The sequence below is a fragment of the Malus domestica genome, chromosome 06 (genome assembly GCF_042453785.1).
Source record: "Malus domestica chromosome 06, GDT2T_hap1".
Taxonomy (NCBI): Eukaryota; Viridiplantae; Streptophyta; class Magnoliopsida; order Rosales; family Rosaceae; genus Malus; species Malus domestica.
In genome coordinates, this window is record NC_091666.1 from 13,596,939 (window position 1) to 13,623,222 (window position 26,284).

General features: G+C 38.0%; 1 protein-coding gene and 1 long non-coding RNA gene across 2 annotated transcripts; one reads left to right on the forward strand and one right to left on the reverse strand.

Moving 5' to 3' along the window:
* The first annotated feature begins 7,791 nt into the window (after positions 1-7,791).
* Positions 7,792-9,479, forward strand: LOC114823090 (protein STAY-GREEN homolog, chloroplastic-like). Its single transcript, XM_029098423.2, has 4 exons — positions 7,792-8,104; positions 8,327-8,503; positions 8,593-8,760; positions 8,872-9,479. Exons 1-4 carry the CDS (start codon positions 7,976-7,978, stop codon positions 9,181-9,183), a joined length of 786 nt encoding a protein of 261 aa, XP_028954256.2. The 5' UTR covers positions 7,792-7,975; the 3' UTR covers positions 9,184-9,479.
* Positions 9,480-24,881: 15,402 nt separating this feature from the next.
* Positions 24,882-26,012, reverse strand: LOC139196964 (uncharacterized). The gene is made up of 3 exons (XR_011581882.1): positions 25,737-26,012; positions 25,567-25,636; positions 24,882-24,944 (listed from the first exon to the last, which is right to left on the reverse strand). It is a non-coding gene; the product is annotated as an uncharacterized lncRNA (long non-coding RNA).
* Positions 26,013-26,284: the final 272 nt, after the last annotated feature.

A 26,284-nucleotide genomic window follows, 5' to 3' on the forward strand; every position in this document is an offset into this window, starting at 1 on the left:
TCCTTATTCTATAAAATGACCCCTCACTCTCACAATTAGGGGAGGTCAATTCCTAGGCCCTCTCACCCCCCTCAAGCTCTCACTCTCAGAGCCTCTCAGATTCATTACAGAGGCTCTCTCTCCCCCTTAGAAATACAATATCAGTGTGGACGTAGCCCAAATCTTAGGGTGAACCACGATACATCTTGTGTTATTTACATTACTTGCAGATTCACGGTCGGATTTATGTTGTTCCAAGACCTCCGGTTTTGTGCATCAAAAGTACGCCCAATACTTCAAAATTATTTGGCAAACCGCCTCTATTACCACCAACCAGGTGATGAAATGTACAACCCGTACTCTAATATCATTTGGCAACTAGCCATTCATGCCACCAACCAGGTGATGAAATGTACAACCCGTACTCTCCTTCATGCCACTAACCAGGTGATCAAAAGTACGTCCAATACTCCAAATTATACATGAGCATTACTCATGTCATTCATACATAAACATTCATGAGCATCACTCATGACAATCATACATAAACATTCATGACCATCATTCATGACAACATTCATGAGCATCACTCATGTTAACATTCATGAGCATCACTCATGACAACATCCATGAGCATCACTCATGTCAATCAACATAAACATTCATGAGCATCACTCATGTCAATCAACATAAACATTCATGAGCATCACTCATGTCAATCAGCTTCAAAAGCTTCATTTACAGAGCTCTAGCTTCAAAAACTTCATTTACAGAGCTCTAGCTTCAAAAGCTTCATTTATAAAAGCTCTAGCTTCAAAAACTTCATTTACAGAGCTACAACTTCAAAAGCTTTATTTACAAAAACTCTAGCTTCAAAAGCTTCATTTACAGAGCTCCAGCTTCAAAGCTTCACTTACAAAGCTCCACTTACAAAGCTTCAGTGTAGGGTATACAAATACCGCCTTCGAATAACCGCCACTTCGACCCATACATGGATTTAATTTGAAGTCTCCAGCCAACAGACTCTATTGACCGAAGACTTAGGGGACTACATTATGTACCATATATTAGGCCTTAACTGGGCCTCATAAAAAATATTTGGGGGACTCTAGCCCATCATTCATGCATTGAGGAGCGAGCCCTTATTCTATAAAAAGGACTCCCTCACCACCATTAGAGAACATCAATTCTAGCCCGTATTTATGTATTGAGGAGCGAACCCTTATTTTATAAAAGGGACTCCCTCACCATCATTAGAGAGCATCAACTCTAGCCCATCATTCATGTATTAAGGAGCGAGCCCTTATTCTATAAAAGGGACTCCTTCACCTTCAACGCCACAAGCCAAGCCAACCAAGGCAACATAAGCCACGAGCCGAGTAGCATGTGCTACTTCTAGTTAAGCATCATTTTAGATTGAGCACCGCCTCATATCGAACATCAGTTCAAAACAACATCTAGTTACTTCGGCCCACACATGGACTGAATTTCAAAGTCTCCCACCAAAAGACTCTCTTGACTGAAGACTTGGGGGGCTACTGTTTATACCATATTTAGGGCCTCGTATTTAGATCTCGTACAAATATTCGGGGGACTTAAATGTAATTATGTGATAAAGGAAGGGGCAAATATATAATAAGTGAGGAGTCCTTATTTTATAAAAGGACCCCTCACCCTCACAATTAGGGGAGGCCAATTCCCAGGCCCTCTCACCCCCCTCAAGCTCTCACTCTCAGAGCCTCTCGGATTCATTACAAAGGCTCTCTCTCTCCCCCTCAGAAATACAATATCAGTGTGGACGTAGCCCAAACCTTGGGGTGAACCACGATACATCTTGTGTTATTTACATTACTTGCAGATTCACAGTCGGATTTACGTTGTTCCAAGACCTCCGGTTTTGTGCATCAACACCCTCTTTCTCTATGCTTACCACACCTCACCAGTCCTCTATAACTCTCCAATTAAATAGGCCTACAACATTTTACATACATTGGTGTCAATTAAAACTTTTAGAAATAAAATAAGAGCAAATTTTGTTAATTAAAAATACGATTGACTTTTTGAAAAAGACATTGACAAAACTTGTTTTCTTACAAATAGCCTATCACAAAAGAGGCAGATTGTCTACCCTCCTGTTTGGGTGCCCATCCCATCCCCTCCTATTTGTGCGGTCACGGTTAAGCCACGTCAACATTTTATATTCTTATTGCTTTTTGTCTTATTATCTCTATAAAAAAAATTAAGGAAAACTAATGAAAAATGCTTGAAAACTTTGAGTTTTAACGATAAGGACAAAATAAAAGGTAAAGTGAATAGTACAAAGTTTGACTTTTTAGTGTAAAAATGTGGTTTTTCGTTAAAATGAACAGTACTGCGGGTTTTTTGTTAAAACTCCCAAAAAATTATATATAAAATGTTGACGTGGCTTAACCGTAACCGCACAAAATAGGAGGGGATGAGAAAGACACTAAACATGAGGGCAGACAATCTGCCTCCATCACAAAAAGCCAGGAAACTACTTTATTTCATTCCGTGAGAGACCTTCTCTCTGCTTGAGCGTTTTCCCCTCTTTTTGTGTGAGGGCTTCAAACCTGCTCAAAAGCGGTGGTGTCGACTACTCTAGCTTCGATTGCATCGGTTGCCAATTTCCCCTTTCTTTTTTTTGTCTCCTATTTTGTCCTATTTTGCTGTTTTTTTCCCTTGCTCTTCATCTCCATTTGTCCTCCTCCTCTCTATTGTCTGCTGTTCCTGGCAGTGATGCTCATGGTTTTGCATGGACTTCTTTTTCTTGATAGCCAACTTGTTTCTTTCACTTGCTAGTTATCTTTACTTTGTGGTTGTGCTTGGAAAGTAGATCGGGGTTGGATGATGAGATTGGTGAGGCAATGTTATGTGGTGGGCATGGATTTGTGCATGTCAAGATGCACTATTTTGGCTAAGGCGGTAGTAGTCGATTTCTTGATTTTCTGTTTTTGTGCCTCAATTGTTTGGTTGGGCTCTTGTTGGTTTGTTTGGTTTGGCCCCTTTTTTTTTGGTTGTTTATGCTTTTCTGTTTCTGGGCATTTCATTTGTAGATCTGTTTCTTTGTAGTTAATAATAGTTTCCTTGACCCAAAAAAAAAACAAAAAGCTTGGAAACTAGCAACAAAAAAACAGCCATACAATTCATAACACCTACAACCCAATTATCGTATTAATCTAAATTAAATTAAATGAAGTTAAACTCACTTAGAGAACTACGAAATTTTAACGTGGAATAATGTAGTATAGTAGACTTCTTCAATTATAAGTAGAAAGTTTAAGGTTCCACTCGCATATATACCGAATTCGATACTTAATTGTTAAGTTGGCCAAACATGTAGCTTAACCTGAATCTCTTATAAAATAGGATATTATTGTATAAAAAAAAAGGGTGTGATATCCACACACCCCATTTTACTTCTCACACACCTTTTTAATTTTTGGCCGTTGGATCGGATGAATTAAAGAAGATCAACGGACATAAATTATCAAGGGCTATGTGAGAAGTAAAATGGGGTGTGCGGATAGCACACCCCTAAAAAAAGTGTAATGCTTGAAATGTACTATTTCATGTTGTTCAAATATTACACTTCCTCTCCTTGTGCTCTTTCTAAATGCTTGGTCCTTACTTGGATTTGTTGAAGTATCTCCAAGAACACCAACTATACTTTTGTTTCTTTAGGCCATCTTTAACCGGGCCGGTCAAAGAGTTATAGGTTAAAACATGGCCCTTCTTAACATAAAATCCATAAAATACCTAAGTCATTTCTACACTATTTCTACACCATTTCTACACTATTGTACCTCATTTTTTTTCTTTTCAATTCTTCATATTCTATTCACCTCAAACCCTTTTTTAATATCTGGAGGCTTATTGATTTTGCGACAAATGACACTTAGAATATGTTTGGAAACCTTGTTTTAATATGATAGTTTAATTCAATTAACTAATAAAATTAAAGAACAAACTTAAAATAATAAATTATTGAGGGGGCTAAAAAATCGCCCCATTCAGTTGGAAATGGTATATAAATATAACTTGGCATTAAAAAATAATTTCTTGCAGGACTATAATATAGACGAAGGCTAAACATAGCCATTCACTTGGAAATAGCCTTTGCTAGCCAGTGTTTGACACTTGAGAAACTGTTTTAGGTAGTCAGTTATTTAAATATTATTTCTTGTAGTTTTATTGTTGTTTGTACCATACTTGACCAATCCCGAAACTACTGAGCACCGGTCAACGTTATACCGTCAAGGACCCATAAGAGTTTCCCTACAACCAGGAGGCCAATCACAGCGCGATACGTGTCAACATCATAAGCCAATCATAGCGCAACACGTGTCAACATCAAAAGCCAATCACAACACGACACGTGTCAATGTTAGAATGAAACTAGAAACTCTCTTCTATAAATAGAGATTATTCTCTCACAATATTTCCTAATGTCATTTGTACTAAATCATTCACTAGTACTCACTAAAAGAGAGCTTGAACCTATGTACTTGTGTAAACCCTTCACAATTAATGAGAACTCTTCTACTCCGTGGACGTTGCCAATCTGGGTGAACCACGTACATCTGGTGAAGGTCACAAACTTAACACTTTATGTTGTACCAAAGTCCTCACTGATTTTGTGCATCAACAATTGTAATAATTTTATTTACTGTTTATGACACACTCCGACCGGGATCTAGGCATGTTGGCCGTCACATGAGGGTGACGTAGCCATGTGCACAGTGCGGAAGTGATAAAGATAAGAGTTATACGAATAAATAAAAACCAAAAGCTACTTAAAGTGCACTAACAAGCCAGAAGTGCTAAAAGTGAAATACAAGTGTAAATACACCTAATCAGAGCGTAGAAAGTCTAGGTGTAGTCCAGGAGGACAAATACTAATTATACAGTACCATAAGATGTCCTACACTTATTATATATATGTCAGAACCGCCGGAATCCTCGTACGCCACCAACAGAAGTCTACCTAAAACCTAGAGGGGCACAAAACAGAAAACGTGAGTGGGCAAAAAACAAATGTTTTACAAAACCATTTCATTTCTCAACAACTCTAACCCCTCGCCGTAAAACATGTATAATTTTTCCCAGAAATAGAATATAAACATATGCATAAATGTATATATATAATTATCTTAACTCGAATCATGCTTCATATAATCATATTCATAAGTATGTCATGCCAAGATATAAACAGAATAAGTAATTCAGGTGAGATATGGAAGATAATGTATTAGCCGAAACCTCTGCATAAGTCTGTACGGCTGAATTCATAGTTCATTAGTCAATCTAGCCGGAGTCACTACCATGACCTATACGGCACTATACTGCACATAAGTCGGAACCACTAAAAAGGTATGTATGACAAGACTGGGTGTAATATAATTATGCTCAAAATTACGCTCTCATAATAGTTAGGCGATAAATCGCTAATCACCTACGAGTCGGAACCACCTATGATGGTCTATACGACAAGAATGTGCACCTAAATTGGATCCAATGTGAGCATATGGTGCAGGAGGTGACATTATAAATAGGCATGTGCCATATCTTTGGCTAAATCACAATCACCCTAGGTGCAGTTTTATGAGCTCAACGTTATTCAATCATATGCCATTAATCATTAATTCTCATAACAAAACATAACTCACCTAGCACTTACCTGAGCGTCCACAACACCACAAATATGTATCTATGCAAACAATTCAACTCAAATATAAAATATAAATTTATATGCATGGCATTCAAGGCATACTTTCATTTAAACGCATATTTCTGGGAAAATATCAAGTATATACATATATACTGAAAGTCAAAAGCCCACTCACTGATATGTTGAAGGCCCGTAACCCCCGAGTCGCCCTTGACTGCGCTCGTCCTCGGGATAAGTCTCACTTATATGCGGATTAACTGAATAAATGTTAATTTAAAGCACAAAATCAAAACTAACTAATAACTTCTCATACAATGCTCAAATGGGGTGTTTGAATATACCAATGTGATCTACACAACTCCACGAACATCCCCATATTTTTAGAATAATTTTCTGACCACCCACGCGCCTGCCAAGGCACGGCAACACGTGCGACCACGCGCAGGAACCCTAACAGAAACCCTAACTACCGTTAGGAATATTCTGTGGAATATTTCGTTAAATAATAACGAAATCCGTTAGTTTTACCTGACGGCGTTAGAATATTCCGTCAACTTTGATGAAATATTCTATCTTCTTCTTCGGCTAGCCTCGTCGTCTCCATTCGCCGGAAGCTGGAAAAATATGAAAACCTTCATATCTCACTCATTTTTCATCCAAATTTCATGAAACCCGTACCAAATTGAAGCTCTCAACTTGTAGAACATTTCCTTACCTGTTTAAAGCCCCAAAGATCACGGGATCTCGCCGGAGAAATTCGACAAAACTGGCCAAACTTGAAACTCACGATCTCGACGTCCAAAATCTTCCAACGAACCACTCCTAGCCTCGTGAGGACCTCCTTAAGCTACCTATGAGCTTGAAATCCCAAAAAACACATGATTTTACGTTTGCATGAATAGTACCTCAAATCGGAGGTTATGGTTTCTCGGGGTTTTTGAGGTTTTCAGGTCTTAAAAATGGCATATATGAACTCAGGGACTTGCAAGGAGTTCGAATCTTACCTTCTTGATGTCGATCCGTGCTTGAAATGTGAGTTTGGCGTTTGTCCGTGCGTTTGTACGGATTTTCTGAAAAATCCGTGGGGAAGAAGAGAGAGAGAAGGCACGGGAGAGAGAGAGAGAGAGTTTGTGTGTGTGTGATCCACTTGGGTCACCAACCAACCAAAGAAAATAACATCTAAGTCCCAAAGCATAACACACACACGCTACAATTTCAACGTCCAAGGATAAAATCGTCATTGTACATCGTCGATAGTAATAATTCGGGATGGGCTGTGACAGTTTAACTTTGGGTTATATTCGATCTCTCTTGATAATTTGTGAAAACTTCAATTCCTTAGTATATTTTAACAAAGATGTTTGGCTGTACAAAGTTATGAGGAATTCCTATTAAAAACGGTTGGTGATTGGTTTACGAAACTTTCGGTCAGTGATCTAGGCCGTTTATAATATCTCTGTAAAAAAATTAATAAAACCAACATTTACCTACATATTTTGTGTGTATGAACACATTTTTTTTAGAAAATGAGAGAGAGAGAGAGAGAGAGAGAGAGAGAGAGAGAGAGAGAGAGAGAACGTGGGGAGAGAGAGGTTTTTGTTATTTTATTTTATTTTTAAATTTTAAGTATTAAAGATATTTTAACATCACATGTAGGTAGGCTTCAATAAAAAACAGTAAAATTTAGACTTGTGAAATTACATTATTGCTCATCATTTTTTTTGTGTGATAGAAGACTAAATTGTCTTTTCACTCTCTTTTAGTTGACAAAAAGGTTTCATTAATTAGTAGAGATATGAGATAATTAGAGTTTCTACCTAAACCAAAACTTTGGATGGAAATCCACGTGAGAATTTTGGAGGGCAACCCATCACTACACAATAATAGTCCACGGTCCGGAAAGGGATCCTCTCCGGATCCCTTCTACCTAATGTCACTCATCAAATAATTTGGATCCTTGAAATTTGATTCAAAGGTGACAAACAAGAATTCAGTTCAAATTTCAAGAATTCAGATTATTTGAAAAGAAGGATTAGGTGGGTCCAACAATAAAGGCCAAAAAGAAGTCGATTTCTTGAAGCAACCGTGATCTCATCATGTCAGGCAAATATTGCCAGACCGACGCGTCTCCACGCTCAAATCTTCAGCTTATCAAACGCTTAGCTCACAAGTTATTCTTAAAACAAAAGCAAAAGCAGAAGTAACTTGTCCTTTTTCTTTACTTGATTATTGACTAAAAGCAGCAGAATTAGAAGCTTCATATTGTTTTCTTCAATTGGCTGCCTACTGAGAGAGAGTAAAAGAAAGATGGGAGTTTTGGCTGCTGCTTCTGTGCTTCCTTCAAATTTCAAGCCTTCGCTCTCTCTCTCTCATCACAGAGGATCTTTGTTTCACTATACAAGAACACCCAAGAAAAGAAACAGGGCCATATTTCCTGTAAGTTTCCTTTTACTTTTAATCATTTTATTCGCAGAACTTTTTTATTCAAGCTATATTGTAATCGAATCTCCCATATGTTGTGTTGGCAAGGGATTCAAACTTGGGTGCAGAGCGGGAGCGCCAACTTGACTACGCTCAAGTCTGCTTTTGGGTTTTCAGTTTTTTGTTTCTGAGAATTGAAATAGAATTCTGGGTTTGATTTTGATATGATTTGATTAGGTTAATGCAAGGCTATTTGGGCCAGCAATATTTGAAGCATCAAAGCTGAAGGTTTTGTTTTTAGGAGTGGACGAAAAGAAGCACCCAGGAAAGCTTCCAAGAACTTACACACTCACTCATAGTGATGTCACCTCAAAACTCACTCTGGCAATTTCACAAACAATCGACGACGCTCAGGTTTTAAGAATTTTGAATTCAAGTTTAGATTTTTCGATTAATTATTGTAACAAAGAATTTAATGGAAAATGGGAAATTTGATGCTGCAGTTGCAAGGGTGGTACAACAAGTTGCAAAGAGATGAAGTTGTGGCTCGGTGGAAGAAAGTCAAGAACAAGATGTCTCTCCATGTTCACTGTCACATAAGTGGATCTCATTTTCTCCTGGATTTGTTTGCAAGGCTCAGATACTTCATCTTCTGCAAAGAATTACCTGTGGTAAATCAGTAATTAATTAATAATTGTGGCTACGAGTGATAATTGACTTCTCAGATTGACTTATTTGTGTTGATGATACTCATTAAAACCAATATTCCCTTCCCTTGGTAGGTTTTGAAGGCCTTTGTTCATGGGGACTGCAACTTGTTCAACAGCTACCCAGAACTGCAGGAGGCTTTGGTATGGGTCCACTTCCACTCGAGCGTTCCAGAATTCAACAAGGTGGAGTGCTGGGGCACACTCATAGACGCCGCCGCCGCACCTTCTAGTGAATCATCAGGCGGGGCCCACCACCAGGAAATCAAGGGCAAGGGGGAGGAGGCAACTTCTCCAAGCAACTGGGACTTACCAGAGCCGTGCCAAGAGGACTGCGACTGTTGCTTCCCACCAGCGACTTCGATTGCATGGTGCAAATCAAACTAGGGTTGGGACCCACCAGAGCTTTCACGGGCTAACCCAAGATACAAACTAAACATTTTTCTCCTTTAGTTTGTTTAATTAATGTAAATAGATATATACCTATTAGTTGGTGCTTGTCAGTTTGGTCACAGACCAATCTTGTTCGACAACTGTGAATTCACGGTGCATCTTATCATCAAATATATGTCCAAAGTTTGCTAACTTATGTTTTGTATATGGTATTTAATCCCATTACAAATTTGGTAAATACATTATGTGTTGTACTATTAACATGAGTACATGTCACATATTATTGAATACACCTAACATCTATTTTCTTAATTAAAATTTATCTTAATACGCTTTATTTCTTTTTCATACTACTCTTACATCACACACTTGTTTTTTTTTTTTGTTTTAAACGATAGTAGTGTTGTATTTCAAGAAATTGCAAGTTACAAGAGAGCCAATAATGGCTGGGGAGTCTCCTCAACCAGTGAGTCATAAATGAGTACCGGTGGGGAATCAACCCAAACACCGGATAAAAGATGTGGGCCCAGTTTAAGTAATATGGGTACTATTTAGTACATAGTTGCACCAAACACTCGTCTCTGTATAACTTATCCTATCTGATTTCTTATACGGGCTGCCAAACAAGGCCTTAGAGTCATAGGAAAGCGACAAACCATAATGAGCAAGTCGGTGACCAAGACACGACGTGCCATATTAAGAAGAAGCTGACCAAGACAAATTGTTACTTGTTCCGTACTAGCTTTTAAAAAAGGAAACTTTAACGAAAAGTTCTCGGTACTATTCACTTTTACGAAAAATCATATTTTTAAATTAAAAAATCAATCCTGATACTATTCATTTAACCCTTTATTTTGTTCTTCTTATTAAAACTCAAAGTTTTCAAACCATTTTTATCAGTTTTCTTTTTAAAAAAGAATAAGCTGACCAAGCCAAGACGTGCCATATTAAGAAATATAAGCTTCTCCCGTCGTTGATTTCATGAATGATTTCGAAAAAGAATACGTATATTGCATGACGAATTGGGCACCGTTGAATTTGAAATGAAGCAGGTGAAAAAATATTGTGATTAAATTAAGGATAAATTACATTTCACAATTCTCAGGTTTTGATACAATTACAACCTCATACAATATTTTTAAAACATTTCAATTTCACATATTTATTATCATTTTATTTTAATATCATACATTCGTTAAAAAATTTGTTACGTTAACCGTTAAGTGATAACGTGGCAAGTATGAAATTCACCTTTACGTTGATGTGGCTGGTAACTTTGCATAATGTGTATAAAAAAATTATGTTTTTATTATTAAAAACTTAAAAAAAAAATAGAAAAGGAAAAAAAATGGGAAGTTCATCTCTTTCCTCTTCCCGATTTCTTCCTCACCATCGCCACCCTTCATCCATTTTCCATTCCGTCTTCCACCTTGTCGCTGAGCCCACTGTTGAAGACCAAATCCAGCAGGCCGCTTACATCAACTTCAAAAACTACCTCGAGGTGCGATGGGTTCCCAACTCCTCTCCCCACGAGACCCATCCCTGACGTTCTCCACCTCTGATGCCCTTCTTCTCCAGCAAAGCTCATGACAACTGCAGCTATGCCTTTTTTCTTGTACTTAAACAACAACCCATGCCAATTTTTATTTCTTAATTATATTCTTGTCTAGCTTAATCAAAGATTTCTTTTTTTAACTCTGCATTATTCGGTACATACATTCTTCTTTCCTGCATAAGCATACCATCAGTTTCTCAAATCTTGAAATCTTTCTTCTTCCCTTGATTCCTTGCTTGAATTATTTTTTGGGTCTCTTCATCATTCATCTGGGCCTCGAGCACACGATCAATTAAAATTGGCCTAACTTGAAAATTAGCAAGCAAGGCTTTCTCTCGATCTTCCACTCTTAACTCCACTCTAGTGGACCTCAAATCTACAAGAAGAGGAACATGACAATCATAGATGGCATTAAGTCTAGCTCGAGTCTTCCTACTAAGTGCACCTACCACTGCATTTGCACGACCACGGTGATATTCAATCGTGCAATCATAATCACTAAGTAACTCAATCCACCTTCGCTGCCGAAGATTAAGATCTCTCTGAGTAAAAAGACTTTTATGATCCATGAAGATCTTACATTTCTCACCGTAAAGATAATGTCTCCAAATCTTCAAAGTAAAGATGATAGATGCTAACTCCAAATCATGGGTAGGGTAATTCTTCTCATGAGGTTTCAACTGTCTCGAAGCATAAGCAATCACCCTACCATGTTGCATCAATACACAACCCAGACCATTCAAAGAAGCATCACTGTGGATCTCAAAATTACTGTTATCATCTGGAAGTGCTAAAACAGGTGCATGAGTGAGATAATATTTCAATTGCTGAAAACTTTGCTCACAATTATCATCCCACTCAAACTTAACATCCTTCCGGGTCAACCTCGTCAATGGCAAAACAATCACTGAAAAATCCTTAACGAACGGTCTATAATAACCTGCTAGGCCAAGAAAACTCCGCACCTCGGTGACAGTTTGAGGTTGCTCCCAATTCTCCACAGCTGCCATTTTTTGAGAATCCACTTGAATGCCTTGAGCAGAAATGACATGTCCCAAAAATGCCACTTGATCTAACCAAAATTGACATTTGCTAAACTTAGCATACAACTAGTGTTCCCTTAAACTTTTCAACACCAATTTAAGATGTCTAGCATGTTCAACCTTAGACTTAGAGTATACCAGAATATCGTCAATAAAGACAATAACAAACCTGTCCAAATATGGCTGGAAAACTCGATTCATCAAATCCATAAAAGTTGCTGGTGCATTAGTTAACCAGTATGGCATCACAAGAAACTCATAATGACCATATCGAATCCTGAATGCGGTTTTAGGGACATCTTCGTTTCTAATCTTCATCTGGTAGTAACCAGACCTTAAGTCAATCTTAGAGAATACACAGGCACATTGGAGTTGATCAAACAAATCATCTATACGGGGTAACGGATAACGGTTCTTAATGGTTACCCGATTCAATTGCCTGTAATCAATGCACAGCCTCAAGGTTCCGTCTTTCTTCATCACAAATAAAACTGGAGCTCCCCAAGGTGAAGTACTAGGCTGAATAAAACCTTTATCCACTAATTCTTGCAATTGAACTTTCAATTCCCTTAATTCAGCAGGAGCCATTCTATAAGGAGGCAAAGATATAGGATTCGTACCTGAAAGCAGATCAATAACGAACTCCACATCTCTATCTGGTGGCAATCCAGGCAAATCCTTAGGGAATACATCCGGAAAATACGTAACGTACATCCTCCACACTACTGGGAGCATCATCATTCAACACCACATGAGCCAATATCCTTGACAACCTTTCGACAACAATCTTTTGGCTTTCATGGCAGAAATAACACCATGCCTCACTCCACTAGGCTCTCTTACAAATGTAACTTCAGGTAATCCAGGACGATGAAAAGTGACTGTCTTTCCATAACAATCTATCTTGGCACGATTATAGTGCAACCAATCAATGCCCAAAATCACATCAAAATCCATAATATCCAACGACATAAGATTAGCCTGCATAACAACATCTTCCACCATCACTGGACATCCTGGATATACTCGAACCACAAAACATCTATCCCCTCTAGGCATAGAAAACTCTAAATCAAATCCTAGAGGTGTAGGATGAGGTTGCGTCATTTGAGCAAATGTATGAGAGATAACGGAATGTGTAGCACCACAATCAATCAATACTATAGCAAAATGACCAAGAATATTTAACGTACCCATGATTAAATCAGGATTGTTCTGAGCATCTTGCAGTGTCATCTTATGGATATGTCCCTGATTCTGCTATCGTCCACCACGACCTATGTTAGTATGAAACCACGTCCTTGCCTTGGTTGACCAGACTGCCTCGAAGATCTTACACTGCTAGCAGCAATCTCTACCTGTTGGGGCTGTCCCCCTTGATACCATTGAGATCTACCGGCTGAATGTGGCTGATAAGGCATAGAACCTCCCTGATACTGAGGGTAACCACCCTGATGATGAGGATCCTGAGAGTACTGATACTGTCCTGAAGTATAAGGAGCGACGTCTCCCTGATAATGATAAACACATCCTTGTCCAGTCTGGGCATAACCACTAGATCCTGAATCTTGCTGGGTTAGCGCATATGGTGGTAAGGAAGGTTGTTGGGGCCTCTGCTGATTCTGAGGGCAATGAGTAGCCCTATGCCCCATCTGTCCACAAGTATAGCATGCACTACTGCCTCTCCTACACTCCCCATAATGCCTATTATTACACCTGCGGCATAAAGGAGCACTTGATCCACCTGAACCACCAAAATCCCTTTGCCTCTGAAATCTCTGGCCTCTAGAAAATCTACCACCTCTCCTCTGCAGATTAGAGCACAAACCTCCACTAGAAGAGTTGGAACTACCACCGCTTCTCTTAAAATTCTAGGTCTTACAAGGTCCCTGAGATGATTGACCTTTAACTTTATCATCTCGCCTCTGGTTCCTATTCTCTTCTTCTTCATCTTCACTTTCACTTGGCATGTTCTCTGAGTCATCAATCCTCAGTAAAACCTCAGTAAAACCTCATAAAACTCCTCGTAAGTGACACAGAGAGTCAATGTCGCTATAGAACGCCATTTCTTCTTAGTACCCAACCTGAAGCGACGGAGCATCTTAACTTGATTAGCAGTAACCTCCGGATCATATCGAGATAAATCAATGAACTTCCTGTAATACTCATTTGCTGACATCTTTCCTTGCTTCAAATGGGTAAACTCTTGTTTCTTGCGGTCAATGTATTCAGGAAGGATGAACCTTTTCTGAAACAACTGTTTAAACACTTCCCAATCCGCTACAACCTCTGGTGTCATCTGATATGACTCATGTCTCCACCAGGATGCAGGCTTTGGACCCAAAAACCAGGTAGTCATCTCGACCCACCTATCAGGAGGAAGATCCCTGACTCTGCATCACAAGGAAAGTTTTATCCACGTGATTAAACCACTTCTCCTCTCCCTCATGTACTTCATTTCCCATGAAATGAGTCAGCTTCAGGTTATACACAGTCTCAAGAGGTGTCATTTGAGGAGGACGGAACGAAGACTAAATGGCATTAACTATAGCTTCCCCTAATTGAGCAATATCGGGAAAACTAGGCTTAGCTGAGTGACGGGGCTCTCTACGAGGTGGCATAGTTCTGACAGAAGACATCACAGAGTTTAGAATATTCATGAACCACACATGACTGCTAAACTTTGGCTCTGATACAAAACTGAAACACCCCGACCGGGATCGGGGCATGCTGGTCGTCACGTGAGGGTGACGTAGCCATGTGCACAGTGCGGAAACGATAAAGATAAGAGTTATACGAATAAATAAAAATCGAAAGCTACTTAAAGTGCACTAATAAGCCATAAATGCTAAAAGTGAAATACAAGTATAAATACACCTAATCAGAGTGTAGAAAGTCTAGGTGCAGTCCAGTAGGACAAGTACTAATTATAAGTACCATAAAATGTCCTACACTTATTATATATATGTCAGAACCGCCGGAATCCTCGTACGCCACCAACAGCAGTCTACCTAAAACCTGGAGGGCGTGAGTGGGCAAAAACAAATGTTTTACAAAACCATTTCATTTCTCAACAGTTCTAACCCCTCGCCATAAAACATGTATAATTTTTCCCAGAAATAGAATATAAACATATGCATAAATGTATATATATATATATATATATATATAATTATCTTAACTCGAATCATGCTTCACATAATCATATTCATAAGTATGCCATGCCAAGATATAAACAGAATAAGTAATTCAGGTGAGAATAAATTCATGCGAGATAACGTATTAGCCTGAACCTCTGCATAAGTCTGTACGGCTGAATTCATAGTTCATTAGTCAATCTAGCCGGAGTCACTACCATGACCTATACGGCACTATACTGCACATAAGTTGGAACCACTAAAAAGGTCTGTATGACAAGACTGGGTGTAATATAATTATGCTCAATATTACGCTCTCATAATAGTTGGGCGATAAATCGCTAATTACCTACGAGTCGGAACCACCTATGATGGTCTGTACGACAAGACTGTGCACCTAAATTGGATCCAATGTGAGCATATGGTGCGGGATGTGACATTATAAACAGGCCTGTGCCATATTTTTTGCTAAATCACAATCACCCTAAGTGCAGTTTTATGAGCTCAACGTTATTCAATCATATGCCATTAATCATTAATTCTCATAACAAAATATAACTCACCTGGCATTTACCTGAGCGTCCACAGCACCACAAATATGTATATATGCAAACAATTCAACTCGTATATAAAATATAAATTTATATGCATGGCTACTTTCATTTAAAAGCATATTTCTGGGAAAATATCAAGTATATACATATATATTGAAAGTCAAAAGCCCACTCAGTGGTATGTCAAAGGGTCGTAACCCCCGAGTCGCCCTTGACTGCACTCGTCCTCGGGATAAGTCTCACCTATATTCGAATTAACTGAATAAACGTTAATTTCAAGCACAAAATCAAAACTAGCTAATAACTTCTCATACAATGCTCAAATGGGGTGTTTGAATATACCAATGTGATCTACACAACTCCATGAACGTCCCCATATTTTTAGAATAATTTTCTGACCACCCACGTGCCGGCCAAGGCACGGCAACACGCGCGGCCACTCGCAGGGAACCCTAACAGAAACCCTAACTGCTGTTAGGAATATTTTGTGGAATATTTCGTTAAATAGTAACTGAATCCGTTAGTTTTACCTGACGGCGTCAAAATATTCCGTCAACTTTGACGGAATATTCTATCTTCTTCTTCGGCTAGCCTCGCTGTCTCCGTTCACCGTTGCCGTTCACAAAAAACTGAGAAAATATGAAAACCTTCATATCACACTCAATTTTCATCCAAAATCTTACAACGAACCAGTTCTAGCCTCGTGAGGACCTCCTTAAGCTACCTATAAGCTTGAAATCCCTAAAAACACACTATTTTACGTTTGCATGAATAATACATCAAATAAGAGGTTATGGTTTATCGAGGTTTTTGAGGTTTTCAGGTCCTAAAAATGGCATATATGAACTCAGGGACTTGCAAGGAGTTCGAATCTTACCTTCTTGACGTTGATATGTGTTTGAAATGTGAGTTTGGCGTTCGTCCGTACGTTTGTACGGATTTTCTGAAAAATCCGTGAGGAAGAAGAGAGAGAGAGAGAGAGAGAGAGAGAGAGAGAGAGAGAGAGAGAGAGAGAGAGAGAGAGAGAGAGAGAGAGAGAGAGAGAGAGAGAGAGAGAAAGTTTGTGTGTGTGTGTGTGATCCATATGGGTCACCAACCAACCAAAGAAAATAACATCTAAGTCCCAAAGCATAACACACACATGCAAGAATTTCAACGTCCAAGGATAAAACCGTCATTTTACATCGTTGATAGTAATAATTCGGGATGGGCTATGACAAATTAGAGATTTGTGTGTTAATCAAGTCAAGCTCATAGGATAAAATCAGTTACTGAATTGAAAAAAAAAGGACAAAATCAGTTGCTTTCTAATTTCATGATATGAAATGTTAGAGAAGGTGGATTCTTATTTTTTCAGATTTTTGCAAAGAAAAGCAAGGGGAAGAGAAAAGACAATATATGGCTGAGAAGAAAATCTGACAAGAAAAATGAGAGGAGGAATTGAGGAAAAAAAATGAGAGGTGTAATAATTTAGTAGAAAATTCTATAAAGAAAAAAATTAAATATAAAATTATAACAAATATTGTAGATAATGCTTATTAAGGGGCATGTTTTGAGTGGATGGTAGTGCCACTCAACATTGTCCAGTGGCAAGCCAAGCCCCACACAAGTTTTTCTCCTAGTTTAGGTGTTTACAGACTTTGCATGAGGTAATCAAGGCCCGATACGCATGGATGAGTCTAAATGAGAGGTTTTTGATCAGGAAATTCGTGTGTCTCTAGGACCGGCCTTGAGATTTCAAAGGTTCTGTGGGAAAGTAATAATGCTAAGAATGTAATTTCATTTCACTTGTACTATAAATGTAATAGGACTAAGATTTTCATACAACCAACTGATGGTGTGGTGTATTCGTGTTTTCCATTAATTTTAGGGAGTTTTAACGAAAATGGTCTGGCACTATTCATTCTTAATCAAAATGACATTTTGTGTATGAAAAGTCCATAATGGGTCAAGCTCTTTTCTTTATTTACTTTTATGCCATTCTTTCATTATTGTAGTGGGGTCCACAATGGTGTTGACATTTCTGTATGGAAATACATTATTTTACATGATACTATTCAACTTATGCTAATTTGCTGCCAGCTCTTCATGCTTCCATCATGTTGTCGATGTTATACAGCTTTTCTTCTATCAAATTGTTCCAGTACTGTTCATCACCTTCTACTAGCTCTACATCTCTTTCTCTATCTTTTTTTTACTTTGTAGAACATTTATGCTATTTCTTCTTTGAAATTTTGAGGCTTCCAATAAGGCTGATGACTAATCCTTATCTTACTGTAAATATACATTTCTTCTTCTTTTGCTACTAATATCATATCATACCTAAAATCTTCAAACTCATCTAAGGCTAACATTTGGATTCCTCGAAATTTTAGAATATTTTTGTATGAAGGAGTCCACCTATGTGAGGAGATAGAGGATATTCTAAAGGACTCTTCATTAATCATGACTATATGCCTATCTTTCTCCTTATGCATATGTACATACCAATCTGGATGACTACTAATAAAACTTATGCAAATTTATTTCCACTTTTCTAGATAATCTTATGCTACTTTTATAAGGTTTTCAGGAAATGATTATAGTTGGAAAATATGATCAATGAATATTTTATCAAGATAGCCAAACTCTAATAGTAAGATTGAGATAACTTCTATCACATTATGCTTTTTCTAATGCTCATAACTAAAATGCCATGGCCTACAATCTCTCATGTTTATCCTGGCCATAGTTGTGCTAACCTCCAGTTTACAAATACAACTCTCTGTACTATCACATAGACATGGTGGATACATCTTTGTAATAATATCCATCCTTGGTTTTGGATCCAAGATGGACTGATACAAAGCACATTGTAATTGTAATTGTAACTCTTTCATGGACTGTGATGCTCTGCTCGGGATCTCATTTTGCATATCTGGTGGCATTATTCTTAATTTTGCTTTTGAAATTTCTTCTAATAGGATATCATCTATTATTAAGTCTAAGAATATATTTCTCAGAAAACTTTCATATCTTTCTTACTTTTCTTTGTCACTTAGATGTTGATGCTGCTCATTATTTTGAAGCTGCTCCATTTCAATGTCTTCTTCTAAGAGCTCAATCTTAATCTCTTCTATGGGCTTATTAGCCCCTTGTTCTATGCGTTCAATAACCTATTTTTCTTTATTTTTATGCTGATCAGTTTCTAAACCTATTTTCAATTCTCTTTTCAAGGTGTCACTTGCTTTTTGCTGCATTCTAAGACATTTGAGTTCTTGGTTTATTTTGGTAAACTTACTAAGTAAAGACTCATGGTCTCTAGAAATGACTTGAAGGTTGTGCTCAAGAGAATAAATATGATGCTGACTTTGATGGATACTAAAATTAAAACTATCAAATTCTTGTTCTAAGGCTCTAATTAATTTTTCATGACCTAATCTTATGCTTTGCTGTTTAATTTGGATATTCCACAAATTATCTAAGAGAACATTGAAGGAAATTTTGTGAAAAACATGTTCATTTGAGCAGCATCTATGGCATGCAATTAACATTTAAAGGCGGAATCATGCTTGTATGCACTCAAAAACAAAACATTACCCATGAAATTCAAAGCCTAGTAGAAAGGTGAACCAAGACTCAACTCAAGAACAAAGTGAGTTGAGATATTTTATACCTTTGTTGATTCCTCTTTGCATAAGCAAAGGCTAATCACCCAAGAAGAGGGCCTTCATTCCTTGCTTCTTAGTTCCATCAATTTCTTGGAGGAGGATGGTAGAAAGGATTCTCCAAGTTCCCAAAATTGAGAACCTCTAATTTTCCCACACCAAGGAGGGACTTGAAGAAGAGATGAGTGACCTTGGAGGATGAGAGATTGCTAGCTAATCTCCTCTAATGGGGCCGGCCTCTTAGACAGAAAAAGAGAGCATTGTGTTCTCATCCTTTCCCCAAAAGAAAACCCTAAGGATGAAATGGCTATAAAGTTGCCTTTATACCACCTCACAATGGAGTGGCAAACTTGCAATTAAAGCAAGTTGACTACCCTCCTCTATTTAGCCGGCCTTAAGGCTTTATTGGGCTTTCAAGCCCTTTGTTTATTCAAGTTTGTCATACAAGTTGAGTTAATGGGCTTGACATTCAAATCCCATTGGGCCTTGTGGCCCAAAACTAACTCGAGGTCTTTAACGAACTTTATTCGTTTGATTAATTAACAAATTAATTAATCCTTGCCATAAATAATTAAACCATTTAATTATCCTTACTCATCTCCGTTGTTTCTTCAATCTCTACCTTACACGGTGTACGATCCATTAGGTTCCTTTTAGCGAGGCAGTGGGCGATTAGAACTCTTTCAAATCGATTGTGAATTGAAACTTACTTTCAATTCTCCCTTTAGTGATTATACACGTTTAGGGCTTCCACAAACCATGAGTGACACCTAGCAGTATGTCATGGTTACCCAAGCTAATCAGAAGAGGTGGAGAACCTATTCAGTTTAAGATTACAATGCAATACGGTCTTTCTCTAATACAATACTCTTAACCACATTGTTTGGTTTGATAGTTTAATCATGTCTACTATCCAATGTGATTCATTTACTTATATGATTACCTTGAATGTGATTTGGAAAGACTTCCTAAATCTCATTCATACTCTGGCCAGAGATTCTTAATCATATCATAGAGTATTCTCCCTCAAACAGTTTGAAGGTTAGAGATCCCTTGTTGCGCATTCACTTGCCTCCATGGCTAAGTGACTTAACCCCAACTATGCCGTGGACACCATCTGACAGAGTGACTTTGACATAGTCAAAGATCAAGGACCTAACCACAAGACAACTATGATGCCTCAGGTCAAAGGACTACTTTGCATTATCTCAACCATGAGTTCTCATGTGACATGAGTATGAGAACTCCTCGTTGATCGTGTTCAGTGGACTCATTCTCTATTGAGCACCTACATGCTTGTCTTGGTGTCAATCACACCAATGACTCGAGACCAGTCACTCTCCCTGAGAGAAGACACAGCACGTACTGATCTTAACGGATTGTCAATGCCCAATTGGCAATCCTATGATTAGGAACATTTAGGATATGTATACGAAAGAGAATGGTCTCATGAATCTAACTTCTTTAAATTGCATTCTCCTAATTACATATTCCTTGGACTTATTGTTTAAGCATATAACATTTATATGAGATGGCTTAAAACAATAATCTTTGCCCTTGATATTAAACTAGATTAGTTTAACATGTGAAATGTCCATAAAGTATCATCATATGATTGGTTTTAGGGCACATTTCCAACAAACATGTTGCCTATTAGAAAGCCCTGGTACTTTTGGCCTATATCTCAGAGTTGGATTTCTAATTCCTTCAACAATATTGCCATTAAAGTTGAAAGTGGGTACTGGTGGTGATATTGGTCTGCTTATAGTATTTTGGAATCCATTGAATGGTGGAGGTCCATGGTGTATCATTATGCTATTGAAGAGTGCTGAAACCTTGTGGTCTTGTGCTATTTGATGATGATGGTCCACGATATTCCATTCATGTTCAACAAATTAATCTTGATAATATATCTGCTAATGTATTATCATTGCCTTTTATATGTTCAAAAATTGGTTTAAAACCATTTCCTATAATTGAATCAACAAAATTAACCCATCTTTGGGCTGCCTGTTTATTAGCATGTATCTTATTATAATGAGAAACTATATTTTGACAATATGTTCTAATCATAAATAATTCATTATGTAAAAATAAAGAGAATGGTTCAAGTGAGTTAATTATTCCTAAAATTTCTAAATTTGTTAATGGTAATGTTAACTATACATCACTAAATTTCCCTGATGAATATCTACAAACTTGTTCATCAGACTTTGGTGACTCCTTATGTTTTTTTTGGTATATTATACTTACCCATCCTAATGATAAAGCATATGTTTGAACTATTTTGTAACTATCTATTAACCCTAAAAACTACTAAACCTACGTGGCGCCCAGGCCAAGTAATCAGTAAGCTAACTACGTCCTTCGGTTGTATGCGGGGAGTGCCAACTCGTCGGCCGAGCTCGGCCAAGGAGTAAAATTTGTTGATGTTGAGTTGAGCGCACAACTGACTTCTCGATTTTGCGACTGCGGCCGAGGAAGGAACACTCTCGGCATTCGGGTTCTAGAGCCTGAAGACAAGGCTGCTAGTTATGCGAAATTCACGAATCGTTGGCACCGGATTTGGTTACGATGATTATGTTTATGAGAGTATAAGTACGCCGAATCGACACCAGAGTATAGGGACACAAATACTCAAAACAATTGTACGTCTTGATTGTGAAAATGGTTCGGCCGTCAGAATGCCGAACTCTAAAATCTACTTGCGAATACCCAATCATAAACAACTCGGCATTCGATTTGCCGAGCCCTAGTAACACCTCACTTTTTTGAGAAGGCTAATGAGATGACCTCTGCCAATAAGGATCCGAAATCCTTCTCGACCGAGACTTAGATAGATAACCAGTCGACCTTGTTGTAGTGCTGTTTATCCAAACTAAAGGTGCTTCACGGTTAGCTGATTCTACGGCAACAATGTTGTTTATCCAAACTGAAGATGTTCGCCAGTTGTGTCCACAGTGCTATTTATCCAAACTGATGGTATGTTGGCGGAAAAAGAAAGTAAAAATCTCAAAGTTGTTGAGAGGTTTCGCGTAGAGCGAGAGTTTGCACAGGGCAATTTGTGTGTTGAATTGGAAAGGCCCTCTTTGTTGTTCACCGTACTGTATTTATAAAAGCAAATGTCGAGTGGCGCAACTCCCCACTAGTGTAAAATTTGACTTCAATTCAAACTTATCAACTAGAGCTTCAGTCAAAGACTTTTCAAGATAAGCAGGAGCCTATCTTTTAGATGCCATCATCATCTGACTCTACTTCACCATTATTAAAAAAAAAACCATTTCTTCCTTTCTTATCTTTAGAAACCGTGCCCTCAAATTGTCTCCTAGTCCAATCAGAACTTTATGTCCACCACATTGATCCAGGTGCAGCCATGCATGCATAATAAGATAGAATATAATCCCCAAAAAGCACATTCACGTGGCCAAAACCAACATACCATCAAAAGGCATATACCTGCATCCATATTTATCTGCTGCCGTGCCTTATACATACCCTCATATCCCATCATCATCCAAATCAATTGAGATTTAATCAAATAATAATTTAATATATTAATAAGAGATAACATCATGATTAAAACCATAATATTATCCTTAATAATAATTCAAAATTATCTCAACCACTTTATCATCCAACGATCTAGAACTTCACTCATCTAAGGGTCTTGATTGCACAGGCCGATAGTGTAAATTTGGGTCCTAACATTGCCCCCCAGTTTCCTTGAACTTTGGCTCGTAAGCCGAATGGTTAAGGAAATTAGCGCAGTCGAAGAACTCTCGTATCGCCGATAATGAAACTTTTTACTCGGTAACAACATCTCTGTATTGCCAACACTGTGGTCTTCCTCGGTTGCCACAATTCTATACAAGGCTCAGCCACTTTAATAAACCCATTGTTAGCCGAGCTCGGCATGTATGATATAGGTCGAGAAGAGTTTGGGGTAAAGGGCCGAGGGAAAAATCTTCCTTGGCAGCTCATTTCTCGGCCATGCATATATATATATATATATATATATATATATATATTTCTCGGCCATGCATGTACATACATACATACATACATACACACACACATATATATATATATATATATATCAGTCAGTCTACCTATTTAGTCATGATTGCTAACAATGGGTTTATATATATATATTGAACTAATGCCAACAACAAATGGCTTAGTGAAAACCAAGGCCATAGAAATTTAAATATTGGCCTAATTCTTTTCCACCGAATGGCCTTTCCTAATTTCTTTTTGCTGATGGGCCACTCTGACACATTGAATGGCCTCTCATAAACCTCATATCAATGGTCTGTCATTAATAATGGCCTTTCCTAATTTCATTTTGTTGATGGGCCACTCTGACACATCGAATGGCCTCTCATAAACCTCATTGTGGGGTTCCAGCCTGGTTCTTATCAACAGCCTATCATTAATAATGCAGTCATTTATATATATATATATATATATATATATATATATATATATATATATATATATATATATATATATATATAAAGTAGCCTGATGTAGTGGCTGAATTATGAACTATTTTAGCCTTACCTCTCTTTACTTGTGAATGTTTTCTCACTATAAATGCTGTTGATCTATGTTTAGACTTAGATGGTCTAATTACTTTTAAATTTAACAACTCTTTTATTTGATGCTCAAACACCTCTTTATCTATTAAATTACAAGGCATATTAGATGTCTTTATGGTTAAATCTGAATTAATTATATCTAATTTTTCTAGTATTTTATTTTTACTCCAATGTAACTGTGGATCTTCTCCTATAATTGACACACCCTGACCCGGAATGTCCACTTGAACTGCGAATCGAGTTGTGATGGCCGACAGCTAGAAGGTGACGAAGCCATAAAGTGTAATGATGTGGAAAAAGTAAATAAATTAAACCTAAAGGTGCCTAATCAAAAGAGTGCGCAGGTGAGCGGGATTGAACCATTTTCACACGTGATGTCAGAGCATAAGACAGTATAGTAAATAGGATGAAGGTTAAACCACTGAAGGTAACCATCTCAAGAGATTTGCCAAAATCCTCATATACTCGTAAACACCGTTACTAAACCTGAAGGGGTGAAAAACAAGTTGAGTGGGTCAGCAAAACAATGCTTATACGAAAACCTTTATTTTTGAATATACTAATCCCTCGCCGTAAAACAAGTATAGTTTCCTCAAAACATACTACGTAAGTATGTAATCAAATATAACAGCAATATAACCAGAAATATGCCAAGTCATGATATATCAAATGCCAAAGTAATATAATCATGTGATAATCAATTGTAAGTAGTTTGCTCATCATCTAAGCTAGCACACGAGTCGGAACTGCCTAAGGCAATTCTATCCGATAGGACTGGGTGTAATCAATGCGCTCTAGTACTACGATCACGCGAAGACTGTTGCAGAAGCACGATCACATACAAGTTGGATTGCCTAATGCAATCTACCCGACAGGACTGGCACCTAACTTGGATCCAAGGTGAGCGAACGGTGCGATGTGAACATACACATGAAGTACTGGCCCTGGGGCGAGTACTAACACCGGGGTGCAACAAGATGAGCATGTATACAAGTATGTATGAATGTCATGACAGTAATATCTCAACCATATAGCATCATTTATCACAATTCATGTCACAATAATGATACTAGGCAATATAGGCATAAAATGAAGTAAATACGCATTTATGGAAACTATAATATGTATAGGTATAAAAATAAACTGCCCACTTACAGATACTTCGCCGCTGACGAGCCACACAACCTAACGAAGATGGAAACGCCACTAATACTTGCCCTAAGCATATAAAGGTACAATTAATAAAACTATAATATAGCAATTGAATTTAGAAAAACGGACATCAAAAATGGATTCAGGACGTCGAATTATCCTACTGAGGGTCTTTCTTAAATTTCAGAAAGTCAACAAAAGTCGACATGATGAATATTCATTAAAGGACGAAATATTCTCTGACGGATGGAATATTCCCTAACGGAATATTTCGCCTGGGTTAAGGGTTGTTAGGTTGGGTTAGTTTAATAGGTTGGACTTAAGGGTTCTAGGCCTTTAGGCCTAAACTAAAGGGTTTAGGGCTTTAGGGATTGGGTTTGGGGTTTAGGCCTTCACAATCGAGGCCCCAAGGCCCTTAATTTAACAAGTAAAATAAAAATAAAAGAATTAAAAGGGTTATGGGTTTGGGTTTGGAGTCACGGGCCAAATGCCTTCTTCGACTTGGCCCTAAGGGCCTGGGTTTGAAAGGTCAAACATATGGGTCACCAGACCCAAAGGAAGAGGAAGGCCAGAATTTGGCCAGAAAACTTCACAACATTTAAACGTTCACAACTTCCTCGTTACTCAACGAATTCGAGTGAAACAAAAACTAAAGTTGTAGTTCTCGAAGAGACAAAGAGAATGGTACCTCACATGACATCTAACTCGCCATGATTTGGCCGGAAAAATGCCTTGAAAGTCAAAAGACTCGCTGGAAACTGGGTAAGATTCAAATGAGTATAACTTCTTCAATACTCAACGAAATTGGGTGAAAAAAAGAGAAAGTTATAGTAATCAGCGAGACGAAGAGATTGATACCTTGCATGCCAGCCAACTCACCATGGTTTGGTCGAAAATTGGCTCGAAAGGCACGGGTCAAACTTAAACTTCTCGAAACCAAGTTGTTTCACGTCAAAGCTTCCTCAAACCTTGACTAGGGACCCTAGGGAGTTGCGTAGAGGCTTTCCCGAGTCCTAAAACATCTTGACTCGGTTGAAAACACGTCGAACTCAACTCGTCCTAGTTCGGACCTTCCGAGTTGGCGAGTTAAAACTCGTCCATTCTTAGTTTGGTTGGTATGGTTGTGTTCGTGGAGGTAAGATGAACACAATGGTAAGGTTTTTAAGCTCGAACAATGAAGATTTGGGGTTGGTCTTCCTTGTTGCAGAGAAAATAGAGTTTCGAGAGGGAGAGAGAAATAAGGAAGAGAGAGAGAACCTTCTGATTTCTGATTGGGTGCAAGGTTGAGAGAAAACAATTTGGTTGGTGGAGAGGAAAAGAAGGAAAAAACAGAAGTTTGATGGTTGATGGGTGTGAAAGAAGGGACCGGATCCCTTTTAGGGATTGGATGGATTTGTACAATTTTT

Excerpts from the sequence above, each read along its gene's own strand:
- LOC114823090 (XM_029098423.2), top strand. The coding sequence starts at position 7,976 with ATGGGAGTTTTGGCTGCTGCTTCTGTGCTTCCTTCAAATTTCAAGCCT. Across the intron at positions 8,105-8,326 it reads GAAACAGGGCCATATTTCCT|GTTAATGCAAGGCTATTTGG; the intron begins GTAAGTTTCCTT and ends TGATTTGATTAG. Across the intron at positions 8,504-8,592 it reads AAACAATCGACGACGCTCAG|TTGCAAGGGTGGTACAACAA; the intron begins GTTTTAAGAATT and ends TTGATGCTGCAG.